The sequence below is a fragment of the Pristis pectinata genome, chromosome 20 (genome assembly GCF_009764475.1).
Source record: "Pristis pectinata isolate sPriPec2 chromosome 20, sPriPec2.1.pri, whole genome shotgun sequence".
Lineage (NCBI taxonomy): Eukaryota > Metazoa > Chordata > Chondrichthyes > Rhinopristiformes > Pristidae > Pristis > Pristis pectinata.
Window position 1 is genome coordinate 24,714,507 of NC_067424.1, and position 17,954 is coordinate 24,732,460.

The 17,954-nt window shown below is 37.4% G+C and overlaps 1 protein-coding gene across 1 annotated transcript in view; it reads left to right on the forward strand.

Moving 5' to 3' along the window:
• The first annotated feature begins 9,029 nt into the window (after positions 1-9,029).
• LOC127580934 (receptor-type tyrosine-protein phosphatase R-like) overlaps positions 9,030-17,954 on the forward strand; it is a 64,090-nt gene continuing 55,165 nt past the window's right edge. Inside the window, exons 1-3 of the mRNA XM_052034909.1 lie at positions 9,030-9,202; positions 9,436-9,525; positions 15,003-15,253. Coding sequence (XP_051890869.1) covers positions 15,117-15,253 — 137 coding nt within the window. The 5' untranslated portion in view covers positions 9,030-9,202; positions 9,436-9,525; positions 15,003-15,116. The remainder of the gene's footprint in view (positions 9,203-9,435; positions 9,526-15,002; positions 15,254-17,954) is intronic.

The window sequence follows — 17,954 nt, forward strand, 5'->3', positions numbered from 1 at the left end:
CACGCTGTTTTATCTAACCTCATCAACACACCCAACAACTCCTTCCTCTCTTCACTGCGACTGAAATCTATCATTGCTACTTGCCTTAGCATTAGTTGGTGAACTTTTGGACCCAGGAAATTCAGCACACAAGTCTAGAAATCATGACCCACAATGTTAGCCTATTGAAGTTTAATGAATTTATATGATGCAATTTTATCTACCATTTTAATCATGTAGCCTGTGTAGGGAGAAAAGTTACATCACTCTATAAACTACCTCATCATCTCCACCCACTGGGCTGGACAGACCATAGCTGAATAGGTTCTCTAACTAAGAGAACATCATAAGTTCCTAGCTAAAGTGTGACATCAAGTGTCATGAGAATTCAAGTGCTTTGGTTATAGGTCTCTCTACACTGCAGGAACAAGAATTGCTATATTTTATTATGTGTTGCAAGAGGACTTGGAAATATTTTCAAAAGTTTTAGTTTCCTATTCGGAAATTTGATATGTGCATATTCTGTGAATACCCGTTCAGCTTTAAAGCTGTTTGTATCAAGGGATATTGTTTTCAGGGCTGATATTTTTTATTTTCATTTGCCATGTGGATTAAAATCAGAACCGATCTGAATTATATCACTGCATGACCAATTACATTCACATTATGCCTTTAAAATGGAACAACATCTGTGGATGGTTCACAGGTATGCAAGGTAACAATGGATTCAGGCTTGAATGGCCAGTGAGCTCTTGCTTGTTCAACATTCATCAATCGGCTTGTAGTTTTAAATGCTGGCCCCTGCTAATTCATCGCAGAATGGTACTGAATGCGAACACAAACAGTTCCATAGGCTGAACTAACACACTCTTTTAACTCAAACAGGATGCATGATGACAAATAACTTGTAAAGAGAGACAAGGCAACAAATACTTTTGGAGAATTTATTTCAGAGTTTGAATCTGAGTAAGCCAATTTAGAAACGGGTAGCTTAATCTGACCTTTCACCCCATTCATAGTTTAGTAACCAAATGTCCTACAACACAATTGTAGCCTCATTTCATCTCACAATACCATACTGTGTATTCTGCGTAGGCGATTCCAAGATTCTAGATGATACTAAGGGATAAAGTTTAATCACATGGCTATGTGGGCTGCCCATGGCAAGAGCTTGTGGACTCAAATGCAAAAGAATTACAAAGAAATACACAACATAAAGAAGTGTGACCTAAATGTTAATTAAATTTCACTCATCTATGAATCATAATTTGAGCTTCTTTGCATTTTTTAACTCTGTGGTTCTAAGTGTCATAAATAGTCAGAGAGAGTGCAACCCAATGACATGCTTCGCACGTGTTTATTTTCACAGTTAAAGACTTCTGAATCAACTGGATTGCAACCATTTAATTGGAAATACACAAATTTCAGGGAAGCATTCATATTGCCGTGCCTAGACCAGTAGATGAGCAGCAGAACAAAGAAGTCTCACATGGACACAATGTAAGAAAATAGGGGCAGGAATAGGCCACATGAACTATGGCCCCACTGCCACCCCCCAACAAAGCCTGCCCTTTCATTTATAGTTTTAGCAATAGTGCAAAGTCAAAACCACCCAGCAGATAGACTGATTATGACTCTGTTTATCAGCTGTTATTCAGTATCATTTTAGACAGTGCAAAGAGCATCTCATGCAGTATGGGCAGAAGCAATGTCACCACAACTTGCTGCTGTGTGAGGTGGCTACAGCTCAGCTTTATCTTCTACTGAAGTCATTCGCCACCTTAGCAAAGGAGCTAATTTTGGGAACAAGGCAAGTTATGTTTGTGTCAGGAGATAATCATTCCTCCAGCAACCAGAAAAGCAGGTGAAAAGCATTTCATGTCTTCTGGATGCTACATTTATGACACAGCCTTTTATAATATAAAAGCTGCAATTTATATTTCATTGTAATTAGTGTGATTAATTGAACCTTACTCAAAGGAAAGTTGGGATATTTGAGGTGACAATCAAATCAGCTATGATCTTTTTGACAAACCAAAGCAAGTGGCCTTCTCCTAAAATGTGTGTCCTTATATTGAATGGTGATCCATGGTGAAACTACTAAAGACCTGCAGGACAATTACTTTCTATTCTGGCAGGAGGAAGAATCTGTCAATGAGAGCAAGGAGGCATGGCTGAAATCAGCAGCTGAGGTGGCCCAAACTCATGGAACCTGCAACTTCACCAGATCAGGAAATGTAGGCATGGCAGCATGTTCACCTATATCCTGATCTGTGAATAATTTACATCCTCTCAGTCTGCCTTCATAAACCTATTCCAACACATCACTATTTATACCAACTTTTCTTCATTTATGTATTTCAGCACTTCATCTGTCCAGCCTCCACTGATATTCATAAGAAATAAGAAGGCAAGGAGAAGGTCATTCAACCCTCGCACCTACTCTGCCATTGCAATAAAATCATTGCTGATTGTTTACCTCAGCATCTCTTTCCTTGACTAATCACATATCTCTTAATTCCCTTAATATCCAAAAATGTATCTCTCTCAGTCTTGAATATACTTCATGATAGAGCCTCCACAGCCCTCTGGGTGAAAAAAATGTATTTTCATAACAATCCTGAATAGCTGACCCCTTATTTTGAGACCATTTAGTGGGCAGACATAGAGGTTAAATAGGTTAGCTTTTTGAACATCATAAAGCAGGATGGATGAAGCTTAAGGGAAATGCACCATGATGACCACAACCCAAGGATCCCAGTGAAAAATACACCCTGCCTTCACCTTGCATCAACTTCCCCTTCTCCTCCTTCTCCTTTGCATCAGCATCTTACTTGTCATTGAAAGTGTGGATGTGTATGTTACGCAACTTCTGTAAGTCAAGGCATCATTCCTATACTATTTTGTGTGATGTCCAATTTGAAGACCCTAGCACTGCACATTGGAGATATTTTCAGATCCACACCAGCTCATGATGCATATCTTCAGCATTTTACTTGCTTGTTCAATGATATTCTGTCTGATGGCTTTAGTTGTATTGCTCCTAGACCCCATTGCTGTGGTTCCTCACTAGCCTCTATTAAAAGGAGTCTCTGAGCAACCAACTAGTGATCATAAGACACAAGAGGTTGCAGATGCTGGAATCTGGAGCAGCAAACAATCTGCTGGATGAACTCAGTGAGTCGATCAGCAGCTGTGGGGGAAAGGAATTGTTGACGTTTTGGGCCAAAACCCTGCATCAGGGCTGAATGCAAAGAGGAAAGATAGCCAGAATAAAGAGGACTAGTGATTCAGGGGCCAGTGCATTATTGGTGGACTGAGAATAGGTGAAGGATGACAGACAGGCGAAACCAGGTAGCGGAGGTGAAGGGGTGGAGTTGGAAGACAGTAGCCGGTGGATGATAGGTGGACACAGGCAAGAAAAAGGCAGATGGAGCCAAGTGGAGGTAGGAGAGAGTGATGATGGAGACAGCTGCTGGAGGGTGATAGGCAGAAATGCATTGGCTACCAATGCTGTATTCTAACAAGGTAGATAAATCTCCAGGGCCTTGATCAGGTATATCAAAGAACACTGTGGAAAGCTAGAGAAGAAATTATCAGAGCCCTAGCTGAGATAGTTGCATCATGATTAGCAACGGCTGAAGTGCCAGAAGACTAGAGAGTGGCTAATGTTTTGCTTTTATTTAAGAAGGGGTGCAAAGAAAAACCTGGGAACTATAGATCAGTAAGCCTGACATCTTTGGTAAGTAAGTTACTGAGGAGGACTCTGAGGGACAAGATATACATGCATTTAGAAAGACAGGGTTGATTAGGGATAGTTAGCATGGATTTCTGCATGGGGGACTATGTCTCATGAATTTGACTGACTTTTTTGAAGAAGTAACCAAGAAGGCTTATGAGAACAGGGCAGTAGACATGGTGTATATGCACTTCAGTAAGGTCTTTGCTATAGTAGGCTGCTATGGAAAGTTAGATTGCCTGGGGTCCAGGGAGAGCTGACTAATTGGATACACAATTGGCTTGTTGGTAGGAGGCAGAGGATGATGGTAGAAGGTTGTTTATCGGACTGGAGGCCTGTGACTAGTGCTGTCGGCATCAGTGCTGGGCCCATTGCTATTTCTCATCTTGTCAACAATTCGGATGAGGCATGTTAGTAAGTTTGCAGATGTCACTAAAATAGGTGGTGTCATAGAGAGTGAAGATGGTTATCAGGAATTACAGAGGGATCTTGATTAGCTGGGTAAGTGGGCTGAGGAATGGCAGATGGAGTTTAATTCGGATGTGTAAGTTTTACATTTTAAGAGACAAATGAGGGTAAGACTTTCACAGTGAATGGTAGGGCCTTAGGGAGTGTTGGAGTACAAGTACATGGTTCCCTGAAAGTGGCGTCAAAGGGAGAAAGGGTGGTGAAAAAGGCTTTTGGCACGCTGACCTTCATCTGTCAGGGGAAACTAAGTACTGCAGATGCTGGAATATCTAGAAGAAAAACACAATGATGCCGGAGCAACTCAGCAGGCCAGGCAGCATCCATGAAGAAAATCAGGTGGTCAACTTTTTGAGTCCGGTCCCTTCTTCAGGAATGAAGGTAGGAAAAGGAAAAACCCAATATATAGGGGGAAAAAGCAGAGCAGTGATAGGTGGACAAAAGAGTGTCACCTACATGACACAACATCCTGAACCATTTTGAGGAAGTTCATCCTCTATCTGTACATCTAGTGTGAAAGATATTACCTTCTGTGAGAATCAGAATCAAAATCAGAATCAGATTTATTATCACTGACATATGGTGGGAAATTTGTTGTTCTGCAGTAGCAGTACAGTGCAACACATTAAGACATAAAAATGACTATATGTTAAAAAATAAATAGTGCAAAAGAGGAATAATGAGGTAGTGTTCATGGGTTCATGGGCCATTCAGAGTGTGAGCTGCACCTTGCTGATGCTTCACTCCTTCCTGTAAAAATGCAGGTCGAGAGCAGCCTGTTGGTGTTCCTAAGGCTCTGGCTGTTGTTGATAGTTGTCCTTTCTTGGTAACATGCATGGCAGGCCTCAGGCTTATTTGGCCACAAGCTTCTAGAAAGTGCATTTCTCTGGTTGCCATCTGCAATGCTTCATAAATAAACTACAATGCTTGCAAAATTTTCTCTAAATTTATCTCTAAGGCTTTCCAAATAAACTCCTAGCACAATTTTCATGAGGCTACTGTACATGTTGACAGGTACGCTTCTCAGCTCCAGCTGCCATCCAGTGCCCCTCTGCTCTTAGCCTTTGTTATGCTGGCAGACTTCCAAGATTCCCAGGAAACCCATAGTATATTGACTTAAAGTTGCAAACTACAGTTCATATCTCTCTTATGAAGATTACAATATTCAAACTGTCAACCTGATTCTCCTGAGGGAATTTCCCGCATAGAGCCTGATTTATTCAGATTACTTGCAGAACTTGGTCACTGGTATCAGGTTTCATTGCACCTTCACTTTACCACATTTAATCCCTCTTCCCGCCCTCCCCTAAACCCAGTGTTCACAGGATTTAAATTTCCATCCTCTACAATCCTGAAATTCTTGTTTTCACTATTTGTGGTGAATAAAATGTGAGTAAAATGTAAAATATATAGTTCCTGGAACGTATTGATCTATATTTAACACTGATTTAAACATTCTTATTTCTTTTATGAGGAGCGATGGATCAGTGCTCTTGTTTTGTTCCTTATATATACTCAACTACCCACAGTCGAGCCTGGTCAATACTTGGATGGTAGACTATCTGAGAATGCCACGTGCACTGGGCTTGTTGTCTGAGGAAACAAGTGATTCAGCAGACTGAAATCAATGAGGATCACAATCCTAAACAATACACTAAATAAACCTCTGAATAAAGAGGGATTTTTTTTTGGAGCAGAAAGCAAACTGCTGGAGGAACTCAGTGGGTCAGGAAGCACCTGTGGAGATAGAGGGTTGGTCAATGTTTCAGGTTGAGACCCTGCATCCTGATGTCATCCTGAAACATCAGCTATCCCTCTGCCTCCACAGATGCTGCCTAACCCACTGAGTTGCTCCAGCAGTTTGTTTTTTTTTGCTCCAGATTACAGCATCTACAGACTCTTGTATCAGGATTTTTGTTTTGCTGGCTGGAAGGGTTAGCACTTGGAAAGATGCAGCAGGTAAGAGATAGCTCGGCACTGTAACAGAAGAGTCTTTAATACTATGCTCAACAAATGCCTGGAAGACAGAAAAAAATATGTGGGAGCCTTATTCCTGAATACTTATTGTGTTAATATTCTGATACTGTTCAGAATACTAATAATCTACAATATTAGATAGTAGCAATAGGTAACCAGGAGCCAAATTACTAATCATTGGTTGCCTTGCTACTAATAGATATTATGTTCCAATGCAGAAGATGCTAGATTTAACATTCCAAAATCAACAATTATGGGCCACTTTCTCATTAGATCACTAAAAGCCTCAATTAAATTATTTAGCTGAGCTTCACATTTCACCATGACCTTTTGAATTTCTTTTCTTAGACTGTTTTCTGTGAGAATATTTCTTCAACATTGGATAGGTTTAGGATTAAATCCATCTTGCAGACACCATGAGATTAACTTCCGCAAAGTGAAATCGAGATAGAAAACAAGCACATTTTAAAAAAGATATGTTGGATATTATTGGAATATTTGTTAATTAATAATTTGTTAAGCCAAATATCTCACTCAGTACTGACCAGAATCAGTTCTATTTAAGTGTCGTTAGAGGAAATTGCGCCAAATGACATTACATCACATTCAGGGATTGTTTCCAATGTCTTTAGCAAAGTATGGATAGGAACAGATCTTTAATGTCACCACTAGTCTTTGAAAGATTGGTTTGACCTCACTGTGACATAACAGTTCACTCTGTAAGGGACTGGAATGTTGATGAATTCTCACCCTGCACTACATTTTACTTGTAAAACCACCAAGGTCATGGGAATCTGTGGCATGATTCATTCACCCCAACCCCAGCCCAGACCCCCAGACTCATCATAGTATTCATAACGAGATATATAACAACTATATTTGTAAATTCTGGTCCAGTAATTTATCTTTTCCCTCCTTGAAGGAGAATGCAAAAACATTGGTTCAGAACAATACCACAGCACAGCAAGAAAATAACCCAAGCTAAGATCCCATGTTTTACAGGTTTATTGAATTCTAAATCAGGATAACACATTGGTATATACAATATAAAATTTGATTTGACGTAAGCATTAGTTTTAAAACTGATACACTTGCAGCATGTGTCATACTTTAAATGTATCTGCACTGTTATACGTTTTAGAGTTCAAATTGTTTCCCAGGAAATTTGAGCCTTTCAAGCAAACTATTTTATTTTCTTTGCTTCTCTCATAAATTCCTATCATGTTGTCTGATTCAGTGGAAGTAACTGCGCATGAGATCAACTAATCATTCTATCAGCTGATGATTTTGTTTCAACTAAGATCAAGCATAAGAGATTGAAACAATGATATTGTAGTTTATCAATATTATATGTATTTTTCAGCTTCTCAAAAACATTTCAAATATTATTTAATACTGACAGTTTATTGGGCCTGTCAGCATCAAAATAATGTCTCACATACTGTATATTCTTTGTTGTGTAATTAACAGTTATTGGATATTACACAAAATGCAATTAGAAGACCCTTAATTCTATTGGGCAATTTTAATATGATAATGACCCAGGATAATATTTTCATATGTAGTGAAATTTATGTCTTTCTCATTTTTTTTCCTCTCAGGCATTGGTCTGGGATACAAACACATCCATACTCTCATGATTGATCAACAGAGTGAGGTTGATATAGTGCAACTGATTCATGTTTATCTTCTGTCTTGTTTTTACCTTGCCTCTCTGATCCATTCCCCTCCTAAATATTCTTCTTACAAGTAGCTGCACTTAGTATTGACTCTTATGCTGGCATGAATCAGAGGACAGCAATGTCAAGGCACTTAGAAGCAGTCAAGTATTTCAGTTAGTGATTAAAAAAGGAAAAAAAGCAAGAAGTCCTCTTATTCAGTTAGTTTAACAAACTTTTCAGTAAAGCAGGATTTACCGTACTTACATCACAAATTTCAACACAAAATACATTACAGTCATGGCCATATCAGGTTAAATTCCAGCAATTACATTCTGACAGGCATTGAAGCCTCAGATCCCAAAAATTATTGTTCCATTGCAGATCAAACTTGTTTACTGTGTAGCAGAAAAAAACTATGCAAGAAGTATGCTGATTCAAACTGTTAATAGTGTACTTAAATGCTCCATTCTGTCTAATAAATGGAAGGAAGGGACCTTACACTCTCAAAAGAAGCAGAGAGTTGCTGGGAAGGCAACAAAGTTGATTTAGGTCACCAGTATTTTTTAGAAAAAAAAGTACTTGTAAATTACCATGTAAAACTCATTTCCTCATTCCCAGCAACATGAAGTACTTCTTAAAGTACTTACTGACATGATGCAAACATCAGCTCTGGGATTCATATATTTTCCCTCAAAAACAAAAAAATTGGTATAAGTTAAACTTCTATTAAGTATTTTTCAACTATGTGTATTGTGTCCCAGCTAAATAGTACCATAATATGTTGTAAGCTCTTGGAATATTCTCAAAGTGTTAATATTTATGTCCAAACAATGCTGCAAAGTTACAAGAGGAACATGTTAAACTAAATGTCACTGAATCAGGTAACCTGAAACTATGCTTTGTCAAAGTGTGTGTGTGTGTGTGTGTGTGTGTGTGTGTGTGTGTGTGTGTGTGTGTGTGTGTGTGTGTGTGTGTGTGTGTGTGTGTGTGTGTGTGTGTGTGTGTGTGTGTTTAACCACACAAATAAGTCTTTAAAGTTAATGCATTTGGCACAGGTTCAGGCAGGCATTCAAAACATCCTAATGTCTTAGAATAGACATATTAGGATGTATCAACAATTCTCATTTTTGTCTTTATGTGCTTTTAATGCGACCTTTTGTTTCACCTTTTCAGCTTGCAAGTGAAGTAGATGATGAAACTGCGTAGGCCCATGTGTAGGTGGTGTGGGAGGAAGCAGTAAGAAGAACCTCTCTGCTGATAAGCAGCTTCCTGAGCATTCAGGAAAATGCAGCCTTGTACATTATAGGCAAGGATTACCACACAGAGTTAGAGAGAGAAAGAAACACAAAGCTTCTGCTGAATACTTTGGCTTTTACTTTTGGTGAGTAGTAAGTGGAAAAGTAAATAGAAAACACAAAGGACAAGAAATTCACTTAGCCTTGAATGGGTTTAAACTTGATAAGTTGCAGTTGAACTGGTTTTCAAAGTCCAATTTGGCTCCTCCTGTCAGCTTTGGAGTTTGAAGTATGTTGACGGAATTGTGAAACTACTTGACATACATGCCTGTTCCTGCCCTTTTTCTATCTCATTCTACTGTGCTCTCTGTACTTTTAGAAACAAACTTCTTGAATGCAGTTTGAGTCAGCTGATGCCGTGTTTGTGTAGTACCGTTCCGCTTGCATTTTAAATGTACTTCTGTTATTGGTAAGTCATTTTTTGAGATATTTTCTGTTACTGTTTGATTAAAGTTAAGTAACAAAGATGGAAGTTTTACAGCTGGTGCCACACTCTGTTTTGAGCTATTGTTAGGAAAATGTTTAAATACATTATGAGTAAGCAAGAATGCTTAAAATTAGTCGTGCATAAATCGAAAACGGGCACAAATGTAAAAATGCATTGTCATTGTAGAGTATATTCATTCAAATATTTAAACTGACGTGACAGTGTATTGAGATAACAGTTGTTAGATTCATGAATAGTGAAGATTAAAATAATGAATGAACCTAAACAATAGGACCAATTAATTGCACAAATAAATTAAGCATGCATGTAGCCTTTATACCTAACACAGACTAGTGAAGGCATGCTACATGGATAGGATACTCTTTCTGTTTAATTTTACACTACTTTAACAGAAGACTACACTTGAAAGGTAGAATATGTAACACACCTATTAAGCATGACTGCACTTCTAACTGAAGTGCCAGAACTCATGTAGGATAAAACCCAAACATTGTATTTTAAATAACTTCAATTGGGAGTTAAATTATATCTATTTTCAAAATAAATAGAACTATGCATACACATTTTTTTGAGTCCTGTTGATAAACCTTTGCAAATAGTCTCATTGTTATTAAGATATGATGAACTGATCAATGGCTCTCACAATAAGTTTCCTCCCATTTTAGGAGGTTGCAAAACTGAGGACTATGTAATAGTAAACTGAAATCCACATGAGCTTCTTGTTGGTAAACTGAGTATCAGTTTACATTTTTTTGAAACTGCAGCCACTTGATTATGTGCAACATTAGAAGCATTCACAAAGCATACCTTGAGCACAGGAGAATTTTATGTCTGCACACATAATTTTATTTCTGTTACTTTTAAGCAAGTGCAGCATCAATGCATGATTCTGGCATGTTAAATTCAAAATCTATTCACTTGAATTGTACTTTCCCATTTGAGATAAAATTCTTTTAGTTATACATTTGCAGTATCCAAACAACTTCTGCTTACTTTCTTTTCTACCACATAGCTAAGATTTATCATATTCTATTTGATACTAAAGTATATCAGGCCAATCCTCAATAAAAGTAAGGTATGGATTGAGAAAATATTTGAGGAGGTGCACCATTCACTGTAAACATTAAAGTCAATAAAGTATAACTTTAAAAGATATGTAAAATGAACAAGAATGGTAATGTTTTAGAGTAATCCATTACGCTAATTTGACCAAACATGTTAAGATTACCCCAAGATGTAAATGAGTGTAGTAATGGAAGAGTCAGGATTCTGGAAAGATGGACATTAATCTCCTTTTCAAATCACTAATTTTTTTTTAGTTTATGTTCTTATTAACGGTGCCGTGAAGGATTTAGTATCTGCATGTTTCAAGGGGACAGCAGTTCTGTGACATCTTGTACCATACTTGTGATGGACACACCATTGCCAGCCTTCAATGAGGTGTGGGGAGGGATGTTCAACTAAGGCACAGCTGTAAAACAATAATAGATCAGCCACTTATTGTAAACACAGCCCAACCTGCCCATTTGACATTCTTACCTGAATTACAAATTCTGAGTAATACCATTGTCATCAGCTATTGGATGACAAGATATGTCACGTCCATAAACAATTTATTATATTAAATGTAAAATTAACATAAAGATATCAGATTCTGAATATAAATAATAAACCAGCACAGACATGATGGGCTTAATGGCCTCTTTCTGGATTGTAAAATGTATTTAATTCTATCATTGAGGGAAAAGTACTATCACATATAGTATAGCAGCTGTTATACTGATGTGGTACTTCAGGGTAAATGCCTGAGTAAATTTTTATCTCAATGTTCTTTCCTGGTTATACTCATATTCTTTATAAATCCCCGAATTAGAAATTTAATTCATATCAGAAATCCCCATGGCATTGTTTGACATCAATTTGGAATGCACTCTTGAAAGTGTGTTGGAAGCAGATTCATCTATGGCCTTCAAAATAAATTGGTGGAAAATGAATTGAGAAAAGGGCCAGGAATCAAACTAATGAAAGTGCTCTCACAGACTCCATGGGCCAAATAGGTCATAACATTTCTATGATCCCCACAAACAAATGAGTAGAAACTTTTTCCAGGTCTGAATGCGTTAAATAGGGGATAGAGTAGTATAACCAAAATGGACACTTTAATTTAATCTCACTTACTCGATCTCAATGGAACTGAATATCTGTGAGGTGATACAACTGGTGCAAATGCTTGTGCGCATTAGAGCTAGCAACCAGAGATAAATTCGGTTCCTTCTCTTTTCTGCATGTCCTTTAAAATTGCACTTTATTAATGTTCTATATTCTCATTCTTCTCAAGATTAATTGCTTCATTTTTCTCTGCATTAAATTTCTTCTGCAAAATATTCAGATTGTACCAGCCTGGATATGCCTTCCTAAAGTTTACTATATTTCTGACATTCAATCTTGCTGTAAGTTTTGAAATTATGTCTTGTCTTCCCAATCCGTGTTAACTAATACACAGCAGGAAGAGAAGTGGTTATAATACTGATCTTTGGGCAAGAGAGTACTCTATAGTTCCTTCAAGCCCGAAAAATGACAGTTTTTGTCAACTCTTTATCTTTTTCCCCTGAACAAATTTTGCATGAAAGTTGCCACAATCTATTTAATTTTGCTAACATCAGATGGTGATTTATCAAGTACCTTTGAAAGTCCATCAAACGTCAACTTCACTATTCTGATCAACCCTCTTTGTAACTTTATCAATGAATCAAGTTTGTCAGACATGTCTTACCTTTAAGAAATTCATGCTGATTTTCATTTGTCAATCTATTTTCCAAATATTAATTAATTTTGTCCTGTATTATTTCTCAGAATCATAAAGTCATAATCATAGAGTCATATAGCCTGGAAACAAGACCTTTGCCCACTGAGTCTACGCTGATGATCAAGCATCCATCTGCTCAAATCCTATTCTAATCCCATTTGATTCTCCCTTGATTTCCTACCTCTCCCCTCCAGATTTGTACTCACCTCCACACTAGGAACTTTTTAAGGTGACCAGTTAACCTATTAATCTGCATGTCTTTGGGATGTGGGAGGAAACCCACACAGGGACACTGTGCAAACTTCACACACGGAGGTCAGATGTTAGGATCACTGGAGCTGTAAGGGATCAGCTCTATTGGCAACACTTCTGTGCCAACCATCTCTAAAATTAAATTGACTGGGCTTTTTTGAACACAGTTGTAATGTTTATAATCACCTGCTTATCTGGCACTACCCCATATCTAATTGGAAGGTTGTGGCTTGAATCACTAGCATTTCAACACTTTCTTCCTTCAGTACCCTAGACTGCATTATAGCTGCTCTGGATGACTTTTCTATTCTAATGCCAATTAACATCATACTAATCTGCGCATCATACCATAATGTGTGCAAAGATCACATTGTCCATACACTGACCAATGCATCATCAAGAGCATACACATAAAGTTCCTTTACCCTTACACTAATCTGTGCCTAGATAAACCTCTTATATACAAACTAATATGTACATTGTTTTACAATTTAGAAAAATTTTTCTCACAACACAACATAGAACAATCCGTAACCCATGCTCTAAAATGTATACAGAGAGTCTAACTAGGCCCTGGGACAACCATGGCTTGCTATAGAAAGCTCCCAATAGAAATGGGATGTGGGTGACCAGGCAGGTCAGGACTAGGTGGAACGGTGATGTCCCCATCTCTTTCCTGGCTTTCAAGATACACGATCAATACACACTCTGGTGATCAGTTATTTGACTAAAGCATCAAATAATGACTGGGACCCATGGAATAGCACTGTTGAAAAGTGTTACTATCTTCAAGACTGTTCAAAGCTAGAGAAGAAAACTCAGAGGAAGAGGAAACTGCAAATTCACCAATATCAAATGTTGGCTACTTCAGCCATTGATCCCTTTGAAGAACACATGATTAATCATCTTGATCGGGCATTTTTTCTGCTTGGGAAACTAATTTATTTGCTAAAAATAGCATACCTACAAAAATAAAATGTTTTATTCTTCCATTTTAATGAGATGTTTCTCTAACCAGTTTTGTAGCAAAGTGATAATGTTATTATGCTTGAGATCTGAAGAACCATTTAGTGATCCATATCTGGTGATTAGATACTCCAAAAACAAGAGTTCAAATTCCAAGGGCCTAAACCACAGCCTCACATATATTTTTTATATGGGTGGGGAATTTAAATTAAATTGATGAAATAAATTTGGAATTTATAAAAGCTAAATCAGTTTTATAAAGCTTTATAAAAGCTAATTAAACTACAAATAGGCAAGCAAGCAAAAGTTTTTCATTGTATCTCAGTACGTGACAATAATAAACTAATTACCAATTACCAGTTACTAATGACCAAAGTTCAATCTGGCCAAATATTGTCAGTTAGGAATGGAAATATACCTGTATGTGAGTCCAAACAAAAACCAGCATGGTTGACTGGCTCTAACATTGGCTAGTAAGCCACTCAATTTGTCTTGCAATCATGTCAAAACATCAGTCTTGCATACATGTCAAAAGAATGTGAATGAAGAAAAGTTCTACTCAACACAAATCAACCAAAAACTGTACATGACGCACTGCAAAGTTATTCATTTTCAGGTTATATAAAGGATATAGAAATCATGTCACTTTTAACAGTATTACTAAGTAAAACTGTAGCTGTGATATCCACCTCTACTCATTTAAGCTTAAAATAAACAAATATCTTCAATTAATTCAATGCTTTTTGGGCAATCCGGCCATGCCAGCTCTTGGATCAACATATAGCTATTAAGGAAATAAATAGTTCCAATTTTAATTACCTGTTCTGATACAATTACCAATCAAACAATTATGAAGATCAAAATGATACATTGTAAAACAAAGGCAATATAAATCTAACAATATAGTTAAAATATATGAAAAAGCTTATCCATGTTAGCTTCATGTAACATTACTGACTTAATTAAGTGAATATTGCCTATTGGATTTGATTTATTAAAATGCTGAAACCCTGTGGATTCTAAAATTTATATCCAGTCTTTACCTGAAGGATTTGCAGGAAGCAGTTCTAACACATGCAAATTGATTGTTTAGCTTCTTTTTCATCTGGTAGGACTTCCACATGTTAATCTGATCAGTGGATGGCAGTAAACATGATATTGTTTATGGTAAATTCTTGTTTCAATCTCTAAATTTAGTGATTATCATGCAAAGGGATTTTTTATTACTTTACGCTTCACACAGGTCAGTTGTTATAATATCCATAATTAATATTTTTGTCTTGAAAAGTACACATATCTTCAAAGTTTTAATTCAAATTCAATAATCTATAGAGTAAACCATTAGCATTCTTTGAAATGTACAGGGTGTGTGCAGTTATTTTCATCACAATCAATGTTTTTTCTATAATTACAGATAAGTTGCCATTTAAGGGAGATATTGCATCTAATCCAGACAGAACATTGTGGAGTCTGTGGGTAATTTCAGCCCATGCACGCCTTGTTCTGAGGTATAGACAGTGTGCACAGTATGGTACAGTCTGAGCTAACTTCCATTCCAGTAACTACTGCGAGCTGTCAAGGCCAAACTGCAGGAGAGATCATGGACCAATCGTCAACTTTCTCCTCATCATTCAAATCAATGAAACAAAGCTGTCTCCAGGAGAGGTAAGAATGGAAAGACCTAGTAGCCAAAGGAATCACTATAGAACATCACTGTTGTTGGAGAACTATTTCAGACAAGATAATGAATTTTATATTAACAAATAACCTTTAGAATATTGTACAGCAAAATCTTTTATCAGGAAAATTATCATTCATTGACTCTTTGTTAATAATTTCAGATTAGTAATATCTACACTCAGCTGAAATTTCAACTTGAGCCTAATTACAATTCTGTTGATTCTTGTAGAATCAGTGATTCTGCCCAGTTTGTAGCCCAGATCTGATTCACACCTCGTGTTCATGCCATCCACACTTAAACTAAAGGCATGAACAAATTGCCTGCTGCGTGCCACAGAGCAGGAAAATTAGCCAGGTCCCTGCTGCTGACAGATGCTAGAAACACACATCTGTGGATATCAGGATAGACAAGAATTTGTCTTGTCTGCAATTCATGGCAAAAAAGCCTGATGATCCTCACCTTCCAACCTCTACACAACATCTATGCAGCTCAGTCAATTACAAACCTCTGTACTGAAGAATTTTGGGGAAAGTGAAACAAAATCTGATGGGATCCTTCTCAGATCCCAGTAATCTCAGCAAGACATCGGATATTTGTTGACTTACTTGCAGCATACTTTTGCTGGTTAATAAAATTGTTTGGTGTCGTGATAACATCAGTGGTTGCCATTTTCTTTTAATAGCCTGACAGGGTGATCTGGGAATGTCACTTTCAATGGATTCCTTACACAATGATTACATAATTGAATAGTCAGCACAGTGTAAAATTAATGAAATGCAGCCAGGAGATTGAGAAACCAATACATGTTTGGGATTAAGGTTTTATAGGAAGCAATAAAGGAGCAAGGAAACTTGGGCCGAGTACCTCCAAGTGCTACATACTTCCTCCAGCATTTTCTTGATCTTCTATGCTGTGTATTTGCTTTTGTCAGATTACGTGAGATTGTGGATGACAAATAATATTCTTCTGATCCCTACCTCTCTTAACATTAAGAGTTGCTGCTTTATTTTTCCTCATTTTTCACTTGTCCCTTTAAGGACCTGTGACAAATAATAAATTAAGGCAACAATTGACCTCCCCCTGTTTCTGGGGCAGATTTTCACAGAAGAGAGCTATTTGTAATCAGAACCATCCTGAAAAAATAATTAAACCACAAAATGGGATGGGAGATTATGGAAGAAGTGTAGAATTTGGTGTTGAGGCAATTATACTAAATACATAGTGTTAACTACAAAGCAAAAAGCAAAATAGTGCAGTTGCTGGAAACCTGAAGTTAAAACAGAGAACACTAGAAAAACTCAACAGCAACAGTGTAACAGAATTAACATTTCAGGTCAATGATCTTTCATTAAAACTGTTGAAAGGTCATTGACCTGAAATGTTAACTCCACTTTATATCTATCTTTATGACAAGTGACAAACCTTGGCCATGAAGTCTGTATAAAAACAGGAAATGCTGTAAACACTCAGCTGGCCAGGCAGCGTCTATGGAAAGAGAAACAAAGTTTACATTTCAGGTCAAAGACCCCTTGTCAGAACTAAGAAAGAGAGAAAACAAATTAGTTTTAAACTGAAGAGATTTTGGGGAGGGATAGATAAAACAAAGCAACTATCTCTGATAAAGTGAGGTCGGGATTGCTGTGGCGATAAGTTATATTTTAGTGGATAGGTCAATGTGGCCATGTAGAGAGAGAGAGAGATCACAAATAAAGGAATGCAAAAGCTGTGAAGTGCAATGCTCTGAAATACAAAGCTGTGAAATGCAAAGCTGCAGGGCATGGCCAAGAGGTCATGGCATGCTAGTGGAGAGAGAAAAACTGAGCCAATTGTGTAGATGGATAACCTACAGGAGAACCTGACAGTTCCAATAAAGAGAACGCTCAGGTTGCTCTCTGTGTTTGTGTCAGAACTGGCCATCTCAGCTCTAGGCATCCATCTGTAATATTGACTCAGTTTTTCTCTTTCGACTCGCACAGTATGACCTGACAGGCACTTCCTGAAGGATTGCATTTCACAGCTTTCATATTCCTTTGCTTGTGTTCTCTCTAATTGACGTCAGTAACCGATCAACCAGATAAGTTCATCAGCAACCATGGTCTCGCCCTGTCAGATATATTCCCTTTGTTCAAGTCCCACCCCACCCCCCTGCCCCACCTTCCCTGCAACTTTAAATTACTTTCTCTCGTTTCCAGTTCTGATAAAGTGTGTTCATTCTGAAACATTGTTTCTCTCCATATTTGTTGCATAATCTCTGAGGGTTTCCAGCCTTGTCTATGTTTTGTCAATTTCCAGCATCTCCACTTCTTTTAAAATTTTCGTGAAGTCTTCCCAATACTTTTACCTGATTAAAAGATTCCTGGCCCACTAATTTTGCAGTTTGGGAAATAAAGATTTAATTGCATATGTTCGTCTAAAATGTACATATTTAACTTAAACCACCTGTCTTGATTTTATTCTCCACTACGTTTATCATTCACTCCTATCTCATCAACTTCCCAAAAGCCAAGGTAGATTTAAATCAACCTGTTTATTTTATTTGAAGCACTTTCATTGGTTTTCAAAATAAACTTCCGGTGCTCAAACCACAGGAAGACAATCCTTGGTGTTTCTAATTTTCTCAATACAATTTGGAGGCAATGTGACGTGAGACTTTGAACCTTGTATCAGGCAAAAATGGACATTAAG